Consider the following 16,416-nt stretch of genomic DNA (forward strand, 5'->3'; position numbering starts at 1 on the left):
AATAAATCCAACTTGATCATGGTGTATGTTCCTTGTATTGTTGTATTTGATTTGCTAATATTCTGTTGAGGAGTTTTGCATATACTGCATTCATTAGATGTATTGACCTGTAATTCTCTTTTTTGTGTTATTCTTACCTAGTTTTGTTATCAAGGTAATGTTGACCTTGTAAAAATGAGTTAGAAAGAATTTCCACCTACACATTTTTTTTGAAGACTTTGAGAAGGATATATATGAAATCTTCTTTGAATATTTGGTGGAATTCAACATTTAAGCCACCTATCCTGAATTTTCATTTTTTAGGAGGTTTTTGATTATTGTTTCCATTTCCTTACTAGTGATTGGTCTATTCAGACTTTCTGTTTTTTCATGATTCAGCCTAAGAAGTTTTTATGATTCTAAAAATTTATCCATTTCTTCTAGGTTGTCCAATTTGGTGGTGTATATAGCCTTTTATAGTATTATTTTATGATTATTTGTAATTCTGTGGTATTCATTGTAACTTCTCTTTCATTTATGATTTTTCCTTAATGATTTTGTGTTTATTTTTAGAGAGATGGGAAGGGAGGCAGAGAGGGAGAGAAACATCAATGCGTGAGAGAAACATCGATCAGTTGCCTATCACACACACCCCACCCAGGGGCTGGGCCCGAAACCCAGGCATGTGCCCTGACTGGGAATCAAACCAGCGATCTTTCATTTTGCAGGACGACACTTAACCTACTGAGCTACACCTGTCATGGCTCATTTCTGATTTTATTTGAGTCTTCTCTCTTTTCTCCTAAGTAAGGCTAGCTAAGGTTTTAAATTTTGCACACCTTTTCAGAGAACAAGCTCTTTATCAATAATCTTTTCTGTTGTCTCTTTAGTCTTTCATTTATTTTTGCTCTAATTTTTATTATTTCCTTCCTTCTACTGACATTGGACTTTGTTTTTCTTTTTCTAGTCCCTTTAAGTGTAAGATTACATCCTTTATTTGAAGTTTTCCTTATTTTTTTGAGATAGATCTGTATTGCTATAAATTTCCCTCTTATGCTGCTTTTGCTGCATCCCAAAATCTTGGCATGTTGTATTTTCATTTTCATTTGTCTCTATGTATCTTTTCATTTCTCCCGTTACTTCTTCCTTGACCCCATAGTTATTCAGTAGCTTTTGCCTTATTCTCCCAGCTAGAGCCTCATAAAATGTTAAATAGAAGTGGTGAAAGACATCCTTGTTTCTAGTAGTAGGGAGAAAGCATTCGGTATTTAACTATTAAGTGAGACATAAGCTTTAGGGTTTTCGTAGAGTCCTTGGATCAGGAAGACCTCTTTCATTCCTAGCTTACTGATTTTTAAAAAATCATGAATGAGTGTTGAATGTTTTCAAATGTGTTTTTTGCATCTTTTTAAAAGAGAATATGTATTTTTCTTTCAGCTTGCTCATACAGTGAATCACATTACTTATTAAGTGTTAAACTAACCTTGTTACTCCTACTATACTTTTTACAGACTGCTGGATTTGATTTCTTACAAATAATTTATTATAATCATTCTTGCATCTTTGTTAATCAGGGATATTAGTATGTATTATGTATGTATTAGTATGTTTGTATTAGTATGTATTAGTTTTCTTTTAATGTCTTTATTAGGTTTTGATATCAGGTTTATACTGATAGCATATACAATAAGTTGGAGTATGTTATCTTTTTTTTTATTTGCTAGAAACATATGAAGGACTGGTATTAATTTTCCCTTAAATGTTTGAGAATTAGCTAGAGAAGTCACGTGCACCTGGAGTTTTCTTTGTTAAAAGTTTATTTCAAAGATTTACAAATAAAACTTGGTTCACTTGTCTCAGATGCATGGTAGTACCCCAGACACTGTTTCCACAAGAGGAAGTAAGCCCGTATTTTCTTTCCATCAGCTTCTAGCACACCTGCTACACAATCCTGAGAAAACCCTGAGTGGTGTGGGGTCTTTCAACCCTGACCAATGGGAGCAACTGTTAGAAGCAGGAGGATTAAGGAAAACAAACTGGAAAAGAAGTGTCAATTGAAATCTTATTTGGATATGTGGTTCCTTAGCTCTGTATTTCTCCCGGATAATTTCCATTTTCCCTGCCCCGCCCCCATGTAATGGCATAGGCCATATTCATTTTTTTTCGTCTTCTTCCTAAATTCTAACAGAGAAAATATGGGCTCTCACTAAAGGTGAATTGTCAATAATCCCATCACTTCTTAAAACCTGCTCCTTTCAATGATAAACATAACTAAATATACTGAGGATGGGCCCATTTATGTTTCCTTACACAGCTCATGGTCCATCCACCAGAGAGGCACACAATAGAGGCCAACCTTTGAGTGTCAGTGAGGGGCCTGAGTAGGAATTTTCGATGCCCCTTTCAGCCACTGAGATGAAACCTGTAGTTTCTAAATCATCTTGTGAAGGTTTTATTTCCTGTATGAACCCATATGTAAGCCTATCTTATCATGTCACAAGCTGAGATGCTGACCCGCCACTTGCCTGCAGGATGATGTGGACTGACCAATAAGCATCTTTTGGGAAGACTATTAGAAGTTGTGCCTGTTAGGGACTGAATGCTGTGTGCTCCCAAAATTCGTATGTTGAAATCCTAACTCCCAATGAGGCTGTAGTAGGAGGTGAGGGCCTTTGGGAGGTGATTAGGTCATGACTACGGTAGAGTCCACGTGAATAGGATTCGTGACCTTATAAAAGAAGCCCCAGTGACCCGTCTCAACTATCCTCCCATGTGAGGACACAGCAAGAGGGCCATCTAATAACCAGGACGTGGGTCCTCAACAGACACGGAATCCGCTGAGGTCTTGATCTTGTTTGTTGCTTCCGCCGCCTGGTCTATGGTATTTTTGTATTAGCATCCTGAGCAAACCAGGACGTGCCTTTTCGCAGCACTTGATACTGCATCTCACAATGAACCCGTGGCTCTGTGCAGACCTACTGTGGTCCAGCTGTTGACAGCTAATGGTTTCTCAATGCTCTAAGTGTTCCTAATGGCTGGTAGGAATTCCACTCAGGTTAGTGGCCCCTATGTCCAATGTCACATCATGCAAATGTATCTGAAAATGTTTTTATCTATTACCCGCAAGACATTCCAAGCCCATTTCTATTGTTCTGCCTTGAGATAAGCTACTCACCAAACAACCCTGGTTCCTCGCTGCTGCTGCATAAGTGATGGGTCCTCAGGATGATGTGCAACCCAAAGGCTGCCCAGCCTTTAAGGGCATGAACTAATTCTGCTGTTTCCAATTTAACTCTTGTTTTAACCTCGTCTCCATCTTTTACTTAAACATTTTTTTTCAGTCAGTGTTTTCTGACCAAGTTGAATATTTTATAAATACAAAATACCCCACAATTCTGCAGTTTCTTTTAAAGCTAGAAACTTTTGTTTTCCTTTTATAAAAGCAACGCAACTGAACTTTACCCAGCAGTAACAGAACAATACCCCAAACACAGCAGTCTTCCCACCTTCCTGTTTGGACATAGCAGCTATAATCAGACACCATCCACAGACAGAGGCTGCAGCACTCAAGGATGGGTGTAGCCTGTGGTGACTGGGTGTCCAGTTCCTTGGGGACACATCTTGGAGTTGGTTGTATTGTATACAGGTCTAAAGATCAACACTCAGCAACATCTACTTAAAGCACCAGATCATGACCAGCTTCCAACTGCCTCTACCCCAGTGCAAGTATTTAGTAAAAAAATACTAAAGCAGGAAGTTCACCAGTATCACCCATGGCAAACCCATGCAATTCGTAGAGAATAGTAATATTAGAGAATACAATGAAATGGTTTGAGACTTTATCAGAATAATCCCCTCTGGCTTTTCTGTTATGTCCTTTTATAACCTAATCACCACTCTAAAAATTCAGCATATTCCACTTATGATTGCATTCTACATATTTATATGTTTTTAAAAAGAAATTACCAACCCAGGTTAATGGCATGGCCTAGACATTTTTTTAATGCAAAAAAAAAAAAAAAAAGTCAGGAACTTACACCCACAGAAAGTTCCAGCCTGAAGGAGTAGTGTGTGTGCTTCTTGTCCTTTCAGAAAGCAAATAACGGTGGAGAAAAAATGTGGACAAACCAAATACAGAACAAGAGGAAGTGCTTATGGCGAAAAGAATCACCAACCTGTCGGCTCTGTGGTGCAGTGCATCAAAGGCACAGGTATCAACAATCCAGACCTCAGCAAACACTGCCAGGGGACGAACCAGTGGAACCTGTACTGGAGGGAGGTACGATATCCGAGACTATCCATGTTTCAAGAACTTCACCCAACAGTGAAATTCCAGGAATCCTCCCTAAAGAAGAGAGGCAGTGGTCATGAAGAATGTCGTGACCTCAGGATGCACACTCAACAGAGCACAGATGTGGAAGAGTCCAGACAGGTGATGCGAGGGCCGGGGAAAACTGTATCAACCCTATTTGTCAGCCTGCGTCCACTGAAATGCCATCCTCAGTGGATTACAAATCAATACCATATGGGCCAGAAGATATTTTGAAAACCTGACATTACTGTTCTAACATGAAAATCCACTTGTCAAATGTCAAAAGTGAAAATTTTAAAAGTAACAATGCTATTTTTACTGCAGAATAATGAAAGTCATTGATTTAGTTAGACCCCAGATGGACCCAAATACAGATTCAATTGTCCGAAGCAGTAAAAACGATGTCACCAACATAGTGGTTTCACAACAGTGATTTGAGAAAGCTTCTGAATACCTACTGGCAACAAGCAAGGTTACTGAAATTAGCTTAGTAAAATTTGACCTGGTTTTACGATCTTTTTTCTTAATGCTTAGCATCTGAACTGTAGAAAAGGAATGGACACCACCCAGAGATCTCAGACTTGGAACTGGATGCAATGACGAGAGGGGTACACACGTTTTTGCTTGTAAGAGACGTATTAGGTTAAGTAGGAGGCTACATCTACAATGTAAGTACAGAAAGTGAACAACATGTTAACATAATGGCTAGGCAAAAGGGTGGGCTACACCAGAAATCTTGTTTTTTTCTTTGCTGCCACTTAGCAAATGAGTAACAATTCTGTGAATGACAAATTGCCCACACAACTAGAGTGAGTGGAAGGTAGAGCCCACCAACCACTATGGACTCTCCAGGAAACACCAGGCACTAGCGTCCCCGACTTCCCACCCTCCCACAGAGCTTCCACCAGACCTAGGCACCTGCCCCAGACGTGGGACCATAAGTAATCAATGCAGAGATATATTAAGGAAATGAATGTGTCTTAAGGAACTTTGAGAACATTAAAGAACTCTCATAGGCCCTGCAGCATGATTTGCTAATTACTTTTGTTAACAAAGCCCCCAACACAGTCTTTCTTGCCAATAACTGGAGCCACCTAATACCCTTTTAATGAACTCCTTTTTCTGAATCAACTTGCTAGAGTTGGCTCATGTGCTTCCCAACTAAGAACCCAGGCTGCTACAATTTATGAAGAGCCAAATGCTATTTGCTGCTGTGACTCATCAAGTCTTCTAGAGGGAACTGGGTCCACGTGCAACCTCTTTCAACAAACAAAAAATACTGACTTTTTAAAGATAAAGTTCTAAAGGTCGAGGTAAGATTAATTAGTCTTATCAAGAATACTAAAGAAAACATACAGAAAATATAATACTGAGCACAAAATCCAGAAGAAATTAAAAAATACAAAAAGCATGTATGGAAGAAGCAGTGCCATGTGGTATATCTGAAAGTCGCTAAGACAGTAAATCTTAAAAGTTCCAATCACAAGGGAAAAAACATTTTGTCCTTTTTTTGTATCTATATGAAATGATACATGTTAATTAACTGTGGTAATCATTTCACAATATATGTAAGTCATTATGTTGTGCACCTTAAACTTAAGCTCGTCAATTATATCTCCTTAAAACTGGAAAAAATGTAAAACACAAATGGGTCTAGGGGAGTACTTCTTAACATCCACACAGTTAAAAAACATTTTGGTCACCTTCCCTTCATTTCTAATTTTGCTGGAGTATGGTGAAAGAAACTTCACCTATAAAATCTCTTTCTTTCTATGGCAATGTACTATTTTATTTTTGTGAGTTTTACACAGAATTTTAATGCAAGGGAGATATTATATATAATAAAATTACATGGTATATATGTATATACACATATAGATATAGATGTAATATATATGATATATATCATGCATGTCATTAAAGTCAAGTTACTGATTCCCTTTTTTAATCCTGAGTTTTAGGTTCAGAAGTTTAATCACATATTTTTGGTATGTTGTCACTTTAACTTCTTTTCATTTTGGTTGACCATTTTTGTAATTAAAAGATTACCTTTCCAACAAAGAGAAATTATTGAGAAAATGATAGAAATTAACATTTTTGTTTATTTATTGAATGTCCTACTCAAAACACTTGGCAACCATAAATCACCACCTACAAACTGATATAACTCACACAGACGACTCTCATATTCAACCCGGCCTAGAAAATCACACACACACTCACTTCAATCTTTTTTTTGCCATTTTATCAACTTCTCATTTTCAATGAAATGTTTTTAACATTTACTCAAGAGATTACTTTGCAATAGATCACTTCCCAAACTTGAAATCTTTAGAGCCCTTCTTCTTCGCTATCTGGCTTCATACGTATTTTTGAAATCATGGCTCCTTACCTTCAAAGTAAGATTCAACACGCCCAGCGACAATAATCCACTTGTACCTAGCACTGACATCAATTTTACCTAAAATTTGGGGCAGGGGAGCTACTCAGGTTTCACAATTTTATGTCCTCTCCAAAAGACAATGCATGGAGAACCCCTGCTGTTCCTCTGTGTGTACAGTCATGGACCAACTGAAGATTCTCTTGGGGCGGCAAGCCAGTTTCCCAGCCATTGACACTTGTTCCCCCAGAACTCAGTCACTTCCTGGTGTGTTGCACTCTTTGGCTTAATCCTCAGAGATGGCTCCACTTAGGGTCATGTCCCAGGGACAGAATTTTACTGGGAAACCACCCTATCAGATGTCACTTTAGCCTTTTCTTTCTCCAGAGAATTAACCTCTATCCTCAGGTCTCTCTGTTCAACTCTGATTATTTTTTTTTTATTAATGCTCCGGGAGCAGAGATTCCAGGTCCATAATCCATAGGGTTAGTATTCATGATTTAGGGGGAAGGGCCAGGAAGACATGTGAACCAAATCTTTAAAAAAATCAATGAGAAGATACAAATCTTAGCACACTAAAAGCTTTCTTGCAAGCTTAAGTGATGAGCACTTAGCCAGGGCAGTGCCTTCCCACTCAGAGGACTCTCACATCGAGGACCCTATTTCAGAGAAAAAAAAAAGACAATCTACATGAGGGGAGGGAGGAAAACTACCTTAAAAATAGAACTCCTTTACACTGCTTTGGATATATGAAAAAAAATTCCACTTGCCTTTATACTGCTCATGAATCTCAATCCCTCCTATGAAACCCTTTCTGGCCTAAATTTCAAGTTCCATATTCCCATGAAAATATTTTATTTTTGATGGAGAACATTCCTGGGTAATCTAAATTCTACCTAAGTGACCTCATCACCCCAATCCAAATGGAAATTTCAGAACCCTGAGGAATAGTTATCTGGCTGTCCGGTCTTCCTGAATGGTCAAAGGAGATGAAAATCTTTCTTTCTTTTTCTTGTGGCTAATGTAAACTCATCATATCATTTAGTATATCAAAAACAGTCCCTGGCTGATGTGGCTCAGTGGATTGAGCACCAGCCTATGAGCCAAAGGGTTGCTGGTTCAATTCCCAGTCAGGGCATATGCTGGGGTTAAGGGCCAGGTCAGGTCCCCAGTGGGGGGGCACAGTGAGAGGCAACCACACATTGATGTTTTGCTCCCTCTTTCTCCCTCCCTTCCCCTCTGTCTAAAATAAATAAAAATCTTTAAAAAAATTATATATTCCCCTTCTTCCCCTCAAAAAGACCAGGCATAAACCTAAAAATCAAATAGATATAACTAGAATCCCTTTTAATTCTGATTCATGACACAAATATTTTATCACAATAGTTGAAGAAATGAATGTTCTATACTCTTTTCACTTTGTATTATAGCCATTTTCCTAGTTTTTACAATATCTCCACAAGTAAGAGAAAGTGCTGTATGAAAGAGAATACAAAGTAGTTAGTGGGGAAATCATGTTGTAAAATGATACATTGAAATACTGTTTTCCAGCCTAATTTCTAATAACTACAGCAATTTTCAAACTTCTCAACACCACCACCAGTGTGAGCATTCTCATTTACTCTTTATTGGAAAAGAGGTCTACCTCACTGGCAATCACTCCACAGCATACTGTCCATTTAATGGTCATGGTAATTGTCTCTTAAGTGCTTTCTTCAAGGAAAAGTGCCAATATTTATTACTTTTGTTTGGAATGTGTCAAAGACTAAGTTTGATTTTGCATATGGAATTGCTAATAAGATGTATGATCCATATTCCCCCATTTCTTATCCAGAAGAGATTTCCAGATACACAATAACAGAGGGCTAACTGAAAGCTTTCCCACATACATTATTTTTTATACATTCTTCCAATACATGTGCTTTCTTGGAAAGGAGGGAGGGTTGAAGGAAGGAATAGACTCTGGCTAAAAAATTCCCAAACTAGTTGCATTCATAGGGTTTCTCTTCAGTATGAGTTGCTTGATGCCTAATAAGTTTAGAGCTGTTAATAAAAGCCTTCCCACATTGATTACATGTAAAGGGTTTCTCTCCAGTATGTGTTCTTTGATGTACAATAAGTCGAGCACTCAAGCTGAATGTTTTTCCACATTGATTACATTCATAAGGTTTCTCTCCAGTATGAGTTCTCTGATGTTGAGTAAGGCATGAACTCTGCCTGAAGGATTTCCCACACTGATTGCATTCATAGGGCTTTTCTCCAGTATGAGTTCTCTGATGTACAACAAGAACATAACTCTGGCTGAAAGACTTCCCACACTGATTACATTCATAGGGTTTTTCTCCTGTATGAGTTCTCTGATGCATAACAAGGTGAGAACTGCGGTTGAACGATTTTCCACACTCGTTACATTCATAGGGTTTCTCTCCAGTGTGAGTTCTTTGATGTGCAACAAGCTGAGAGCTCCAGCTAAAGGATTTCCCACACTGATTACATTCAAAGGGTTTTTCTCCTGTGTGAGTTCTCTGATGGGCAACAAGTTTGTAACTCTGACTAAAGGACTTTCCACATTGATTGCATTCATAGGGTTTTTCTCCAGTATGAATTCTTTGATGTGCAATAAGTTTATAGCTCTGGATAAATGATTTCCCACATTGATTACATTCATAGGGCTTCTCTCCGGTATGAGTTCTTTGATGTGCAATAAGCTTATAGCTCTGCCTGAATGACTTCCCACACTGACTGCACTCATAAGGCTTCTCTCCAGTATGAGTTCTCTGATGCACAACAAGGACATAGCTCTGGCTAAAGGATTTCCCACACTGATTACATCTATAAGGTTTCTCTCCAGTATGAGTTCTCTGATGGGAAACAAGGTGAGAACTCCGGCTGAAGGATTTCCCACATTCGTTACATTCATAAGGTTTCTCCCCCGTATGAGTTCTCTGATGTGCAACAAGATGAGAGCTCCAGCTGAAGGATTTCCCGCATTGGTTACATTCAAAGGGTTTTTCTTCAGAATTTCTCATGTTTGATGCAAGCGATGAATTCTGGGAGATTTTACTACATTTATATTGTCTCTCTTCAACAGGAATTCTATGTTGTTCATTATGGGATACACTATGGTTCAAAACTTGCCCACATTCCTTAAAATCAAAGGATTTCCCTCTTGCATGTATTTTGTCATGTATATTTAGGGCCATCCCATGGCTAAAAGACTGAATATTGTTGCTAAATCTACAGGATTTATCTTCTGTTTGAGTTCTTGTAAAGTGAATAAGGTGAATGCTCTGGGAGTTTTTTCCACATTCATTATTTTCACATAGCTTCTCACTGTCATTAGTCATCTGATGACTATTCATAACTGAATGATGTAATTTTTTAACATGTGAAGCATGTTTGTGAAAATGGTCTCTTATGGGTGTCATCTCAGGTGAAAGAAGGCTGGAATTCAGACCACTCTTCTCCTCAAGTTCATCACTTTTGCAGACTCTCTCATGAGTAATAGCATTCTTTTGAGTGAATGCCACTTTCTTCAAAAGTCTTTCTGGTTTTTCCTGTTGCTTCTCCAACTGGTCCTTACAAACCCAAACTTCTTCACATGAAGATAACCAAGGATCATCTCTTGCCAACCTTTCTAACTTCACTCCATGGGATGGTTCATCATCAAAAATTCTCTGCTTTGAGGTTGATTCTCTTCTTCCAAGTGTGGTTGCCGAGTCTGGAAGAAAGCAAAATAAAACATCCTAGCCAAAAAATGTTAGAGCTAGAATAGTGGAACACAGCTGACAAGAAAGGATGCAAAATATCAATACAGGTAGATGTGCTTTCAGCTATTATAACGTGGATGGAGAAGGAAAAAGGTGGGATAAAGCAGTAAGAAGAAAACTACCAAATCCCAATAGTATAACATGGCATTAAAATGGAACAATTGAATCTTAATTTTACTGACTACATGAGACTTTAGATACCAAATCTAAATTTCCATATTCCAAATTAAGATCACCTATACAGACTAAAAGAACCTCAAAACAATTTTGCAATTCTTAGCAAAGTAATAAAGGGCCCTTTCCACCCTCTTTAGTGTTAAACATATGTTCACTGAAATAGAAATTAGTGTCTACATTTCTGGGAATTTCTGAAGGCATGAAACTTGCTAGCAGAGCCTATATCAGTAAGACATGAGCAAACTACAACTCTGAACCAGGAAGAAGAATGGGGACACTGTTATCCCAGAGTCCCCTAAATGCCTTAGGGGCTAACATGAACCCCTGGGTTCCTGTCATTCCCAGTTATAGAGAATGGAGGTTAGCCCATAAGCAGAAGCCTGGGTGGCTAATAAAGCATTAGAGAATACCTGGAAAAGTGATGATGTATACACTTCACTAGGAGGTGGAAAAGGGAGAAAAATGTGGCATGTCTTTTGGGAATTTTTCAATCAAACCTTCTATACATATAAGGATTCCTATGTGTCTGTTTCTCACCAGGATATATGTATTGGGAAATTCTTTTTATACTCATACCCTTGCTCCAACTAGAAAATTGTGTCTGTTTTGAAAAGCTGGTAGGTTAAGACATAGGACTTTGGGTTTCTTGGCTGGAGACAAAAGAAAATTACTGCAGAATTTGGTCCCAGTCTTTGTCCTTCGGGAACCATGAAGATTAAACAAGCTCAGACCCAAGAAGCTTTTCTACCCTATGAATTAAAATTAAATATTCACTGAGGAATAAAAAGCACAAAAAACTCTATGTGTGGCCAATCTTGCTTCTTAATTCCATAACTTTTTTTTTTAAGATTTTATTTATTTATTTTTAGACAGAGGGGAAGGTAGGTACAAAGAGAGGGAGAGAAACATCAATGTGTGGTTGCCTCTCACATGCCCCCTACTGGGGACCTGGTCCGCAACCCAGGCTTGTGCCCTGATTGGAAATCAAACTGGCGACCCTTTGGTTCGCAGGCCGGCACTCAATCCACTGAGCCACACCAGCCAGGGCTGAACTCCATAACTCTTAATCAATGAAAACAAGAAATAATTTCAACGTGCAGACTTCATTAAAGGAGACTATATCCTTACCCCAAGAGACCAAGTCCCTGTGGTTCTCCAGGATCACATCTCTGTCCAGAGTCCTGTGAGCAGGGTTCAAAATGCCCTCTTCCTGAGTGAAGTCCACAGTCACAATTTTGAAGTTCCCTCCTTCCTAAAACAGGACACACATTCCTGCATCATTTCCTTCTCCTGTTCACAGAGGAAGAAAAGTTTGACAGATGGAAGAGAGGAAACTCGATGGCCCGGAAGTTGTCCGGAGATAGCCAGTGTTCAATGAATTCTGGTGCACGAGGCGTACACATGTCTTCTAGGTGCGCCCCTTTGGGTTTTGGATGCTGGATCTGTTTTTACAACCCCAAAGAGAGACACCAGATAAGAACTAATGTAAATTTTCTCTTATGATCACTTTAAAGAAAATGCTTACTCAGATTTTTGCACTGGGATATAGAACTCCCACATAGGAACTCCCTCTAAATTCCCAAGAAAATAACAGCACTAGGATCAGTAAACTTGTTCTATCAAAGGCCAAAGAGTAAATATTTTAGGCTTTGCAAACTATGTAGTCTATTGCAACTACTCAGCTCTGCTGCTGCAGCCAGATAGCAGCCACAGAAAATAAACAAACAGGTGGCTTTATTACAATAAAATTTTATTTACAAAAACAGGTGGTAGGCCGCATGTGGTCCATAGGTTCTACTTTGCTAATGCCTGAGATATGAGAGAAACGTGGGCCCTAATGAAGTAGAGGTTACGAGCACTGGATTTGGAAGAAAAGAGACTTGGGTTTTCTCACCTATAAGTAGCATATGTCTAAATTAAAAAAAAATATATATATATATATATCTAATATGATAATCTGTGTTTTAACAATGAGTTTATTATATTTCTATTTATTAGGCTTAATCATATCAACTCATTGGGTTTTTGAGTCAGTTAATTGTGATGATATATATATATATATATATATATATAATTAATTATATAATATATACCGATAATATATGTGCATATATGTATATATGCGTATATTATATATGTGTGTATGTATAATATACACACACAATTTTATACACACACACACACACGTAGCCACTAGCAGAGTTTACTGAACAAAACATAAAGGCTGGCAATTATTATTATGTCTGAAAACCCTGAGAAATTAAGTGACAGCCAATGTGGCCTTTGTCCTGAACCCTCAGTCTTCACATGACAGTTCCAGTTTGTCCACACTCAGATCTGCACTGCCGGGACTTTAGGGGATGTTCAGGCATGACGGCCACACACAATAAAAGGGACTGCCTCCTCTGAGCAGGAATGGACCTATTCTCAAACTAGTGGGCAGAAACTTCTATCTAAAAAAGAAGTGCTGAGGGTGATCTAGCCTCACCCAAAGGCAGCAAAAGCCAGGAAACTCGATGCCACTTGCCACTAAAGGCTTTTTAAACAGAGCAAGGGTTACTGATATTAAGCTGTAATTCATGAATAGGACACAGGGTCCGTGGACCCCATGACACTCCATGCAAAATGCTGCTGTACTGCATTTTTCTAGGTTGGGGCCATAAGTTTCACCAAAATCTCAAAGGTTTTCCTGATTAGCCCAAAATGGGATTGAGAAATACCATTTTCAAACTTCAACCTCTGCTGAATATGGATCTATAGTACTGTGTCCAACCTCTAATCCATGCTCCTCTCTAATAAATTTAATATATAAGGGTGGGCAAAAGCAGGTTTACAGTTGTGCATATGGAAAAAGACATGCAAGTTATGATGATAATAATACAAGAATAAACTGTGCTTCACGTACTCTTATCTGTAAACCCATTTTTGCCCATCCCTGTACTCGTCTTTGCTATTTAATGTAGGTATCTTTATTATCAAGCTTGTTCAAATATCAAATAAATAATACTAGACTAGATTAGCACCTCCCACTCTACCCCAGCTATATGATGGCAAATGCCCACACTTTATCATTTGTGTAATGGTCATTTTTGTCACTAGTCTACAGCCCATGAAAGCAGGTACAAAGCATTTACAGAATGCAACTCTAACTCCGGTGCTTAGCAGAGTGTTGGTGTATAGTAAATACTAAATACATATTTGGTAAATCATGTCACTACATTAATCTATAGAATAAACTTTGAAATATATCAAAATAATCCTGGTCCAAATTCTGATTTAGGTCTTCTCTCACCTAAAACTCAGAGCCTATCAAATACCCATGCAAAAGAGTCCTTAAAGCCCTGGCCGGTGGCTCAGTTGGTTGGAGCGTTGTCCCATACACTGAAAGGCTGCGGGTTCCATTCCTGGTCAGGGCACATACCTAGGTTGTGGATTTGATCCCTGGTCGAGGTGCATACAGGAAGCAACTGATCGATGTTTTTCTCGCTCCTTCCCTCCCTTTCTCTAAAATTCAATAAATATATCCTTGGGTGAAGATTAAAAAAAAAAAAGTCGTTCAACATGTGGCCACTGGCTTTTCTTAACTTCTATCCCCACACATTCTATTCTTCCTCTCACTTGGCCCCAACCCTCCACTCTTCCAAATTCCTTCCCAAACCCTTCAACCGTGTCCGTGGGAACTCATCTTCTAATAATGAAACCCTACAGCTTCAACATGTTCACCGAATATTCCCTCCACAACCCTGTGTCAATGGAAGCCTACCCTCCCCCCTGTGGACTCCCTCCTCCAGTCCTTGCTGGCTTAGGATGGACATGCTCTTCCATCCCAGGGTCTCAGCATCAAAGGGGAAGGGGGTGAGTCTCCTGGTTACACTGAAACCCTTATCATTTACCTCACTTCTTAGAGCTCTGTCCTACTAACCTCTTAAACACCACCATCCCCATCCCCCGAAGACTGAGAATACCTAGGATCCATCCCCACTTCTAAGAACTAGAATTGTTTTGTCTCCCACTGTCTACAGCAGTGATTTTCACCTTCTTCATCTCACAGCACACATAAACTAATTACTAAAATTCTGTGACACACTAAAATATATTTTTTTTGCTGATCTGACAAAAAAAATAGGTCTAATTTTGATTGATTTACAGAAAAAAACAGTAATTTTATTTTTTTGCTCCAAAGTGACTTTTTGAAAAAAATTAGGTGCCTATATTTGTACATAAGGATTTCCGGTACCCAGAATTAACCAATCAGATGCAACCTTATTATGTGACGTGACCAATTAAGATGCAACTGTATTATATGACCTACATGTTTATGGTTCAAGACATGGCATTGACTTTGGACAGCTATTGTGTTGGCTGTCGTCACTTTCCACTTGACAATCACAGGGAAAAGAGGTCAGTGTCCCTGACTAAACAGTCACGTATTGCATGCTTTAAAAATTCTTGCGGCCTGCCGGTTGAGAACCGCTGGCCTACAGGATCTACTAGTACAGCTCTCTGATAACACCATAAACCTAACCGACTTTAACGTCGCATTTACTGGGTGGTGCCGGGCAGTGTGCCATCCATGTCACACATCATCATTCACTTAATTCTCACAAGGTCCCTGTGAGAAAATTCTATTAGCAGGGCTATTTTTCAGATGAAGAACTAGAGAACTTAACATACACGCCTACGGCTGGCACCTGGGATACAACCTCAAGGTTGCCTGACATCAGAGCCTGTGCTCTGTCATCACGTCATGTGGCTAGCCAAACTCCCAGACCCTGGAACTGCTCTTCGGCACCCCACTCTTAGAGTGAGACCCCAGACTTAATGAACATAAAGTCCCCCGCCTCTCAAATCACACACAGAACTGCCTACTCTTGGGTTAAATCCGATTCTTATTTTTTTATTACATCAGACTATTTTTAAATTCTATTTTCAATTAGCTTACATTCAGTATTATTTTGTATTAGTTTTGGGTGTACAGCTAGTGGTTAGACAATCATATTCTTCACAAAGTGTCCCCCCAATATTCCCAGTACCCACTTGGCACTGGACATACACAGCTCTTACAATACTGCCGACTACATACCCTATGCTGTACTTTACATCCCCACCACTGCTTTTTAACTACCAATCAGTATTTCTCAATCCTTCCACCTTTTTCACCTAGTCCCCCAGCCCCCTCGGCCCTCTAGCAGAATGCTCCACTTTACTTGCTCAGTCATTCCCTTTACCCTTCTTGTCCTCGGATGGTTTGGGGCCATTAACTCTACTGATATGCCTGCTAGTGCTATCTACCGGTCTATATTCTTTTCCTTTCTAGTTAGTGTCCTCCTTATCTTTCCTGTTTTAATTACTCAGTTTAGAGTCTGTGGCTCATTCATTTTAATCCTATTAAATATATCCAAAAATTCTCTTTCAAATATTACCTTGATCTACAGGGCTTCCACTGAACGCACGTGGCTACAACAACTAAACAAATCTGAATGTCAATCTGCCATCTGCAGAGAGTAGGTTACAGAATGCCCCCCTTTGGGGGACCCACAAAAGCTGCTGGATAGTGTGTTATCAATTAAAGGTCCTGTCTTGGAATGATCCTTTCAGACCCACCAGCACCCCGACAGGCTTCCTGGAGCAGCTTGTTCTCCCGTAATCCAAAATTACTGTTGTAAGGCTTCTCCACACTTCACAAACAGCTCTCCGCTCCAGTCCCCACCCTCATGCCTAACAGATAACTCCACCTGCTTGCTCAGAGACAAGTAACTCCCTCAACCTCATTCGTCCTATAAGCACCCTTCTTCCTC

The 16,416-nt window shown here is 39.2% G+C and overlaps 1 protein-coding gene across 10 annotated transcripts in view; it reads right to left on the minus strand.

The window, feature by feature from the left end:
• Positions 1 to 997: 997 nt before the first annotated feature.
• The window catches only part of ZNF180 (zinc finger protein 180), a 30,022-nt gene continuing 14,603 nt past the window's right edge, over positions 998 to 16,416 (minus strand). For 8 of the 10 annotated variants that reach the window (XM_071220055.1, XM_071220057.1, XM_024569446.4 and 5 more), the window contains 2 exons: positions 11,747 to 11,870; positions 6,380 to 10,392 (listed from right to left, as the gene is read on the minus strand). In XM_071220055.1, the coding sequence (XP_071076156.1) occupies positions 8,654 to 10,392; positions 11,747 to 11,870 (1,863 nt within the window). In that variant the 3' untranslated portion in view covers positions 6,380 to 8,653. Of the gene's footprint in view, positions 4,325 to 6,379; positions 10,393 to 11,746; positions 11,871 to 16,416 lie in introns of those variants that run through there. The other 2 variants (XM_071220058.1, XM_071220059.1) reach the window with 2 other exon arrangements.

Source organism: Desmodus rotundus, chromosome 12 (genome assembly GCF_022682495.2).
Source record: "Desmodus rotundus isolate HL8 chromosome 12, HLdesRot8A.1, whole genome shotgun sequence".
NCBI lineage: Eukaryota > Metazoa > Chordata > Mammalia > Chiroptera > Phyllostomidae > Desmodus > Desmodus rotundus.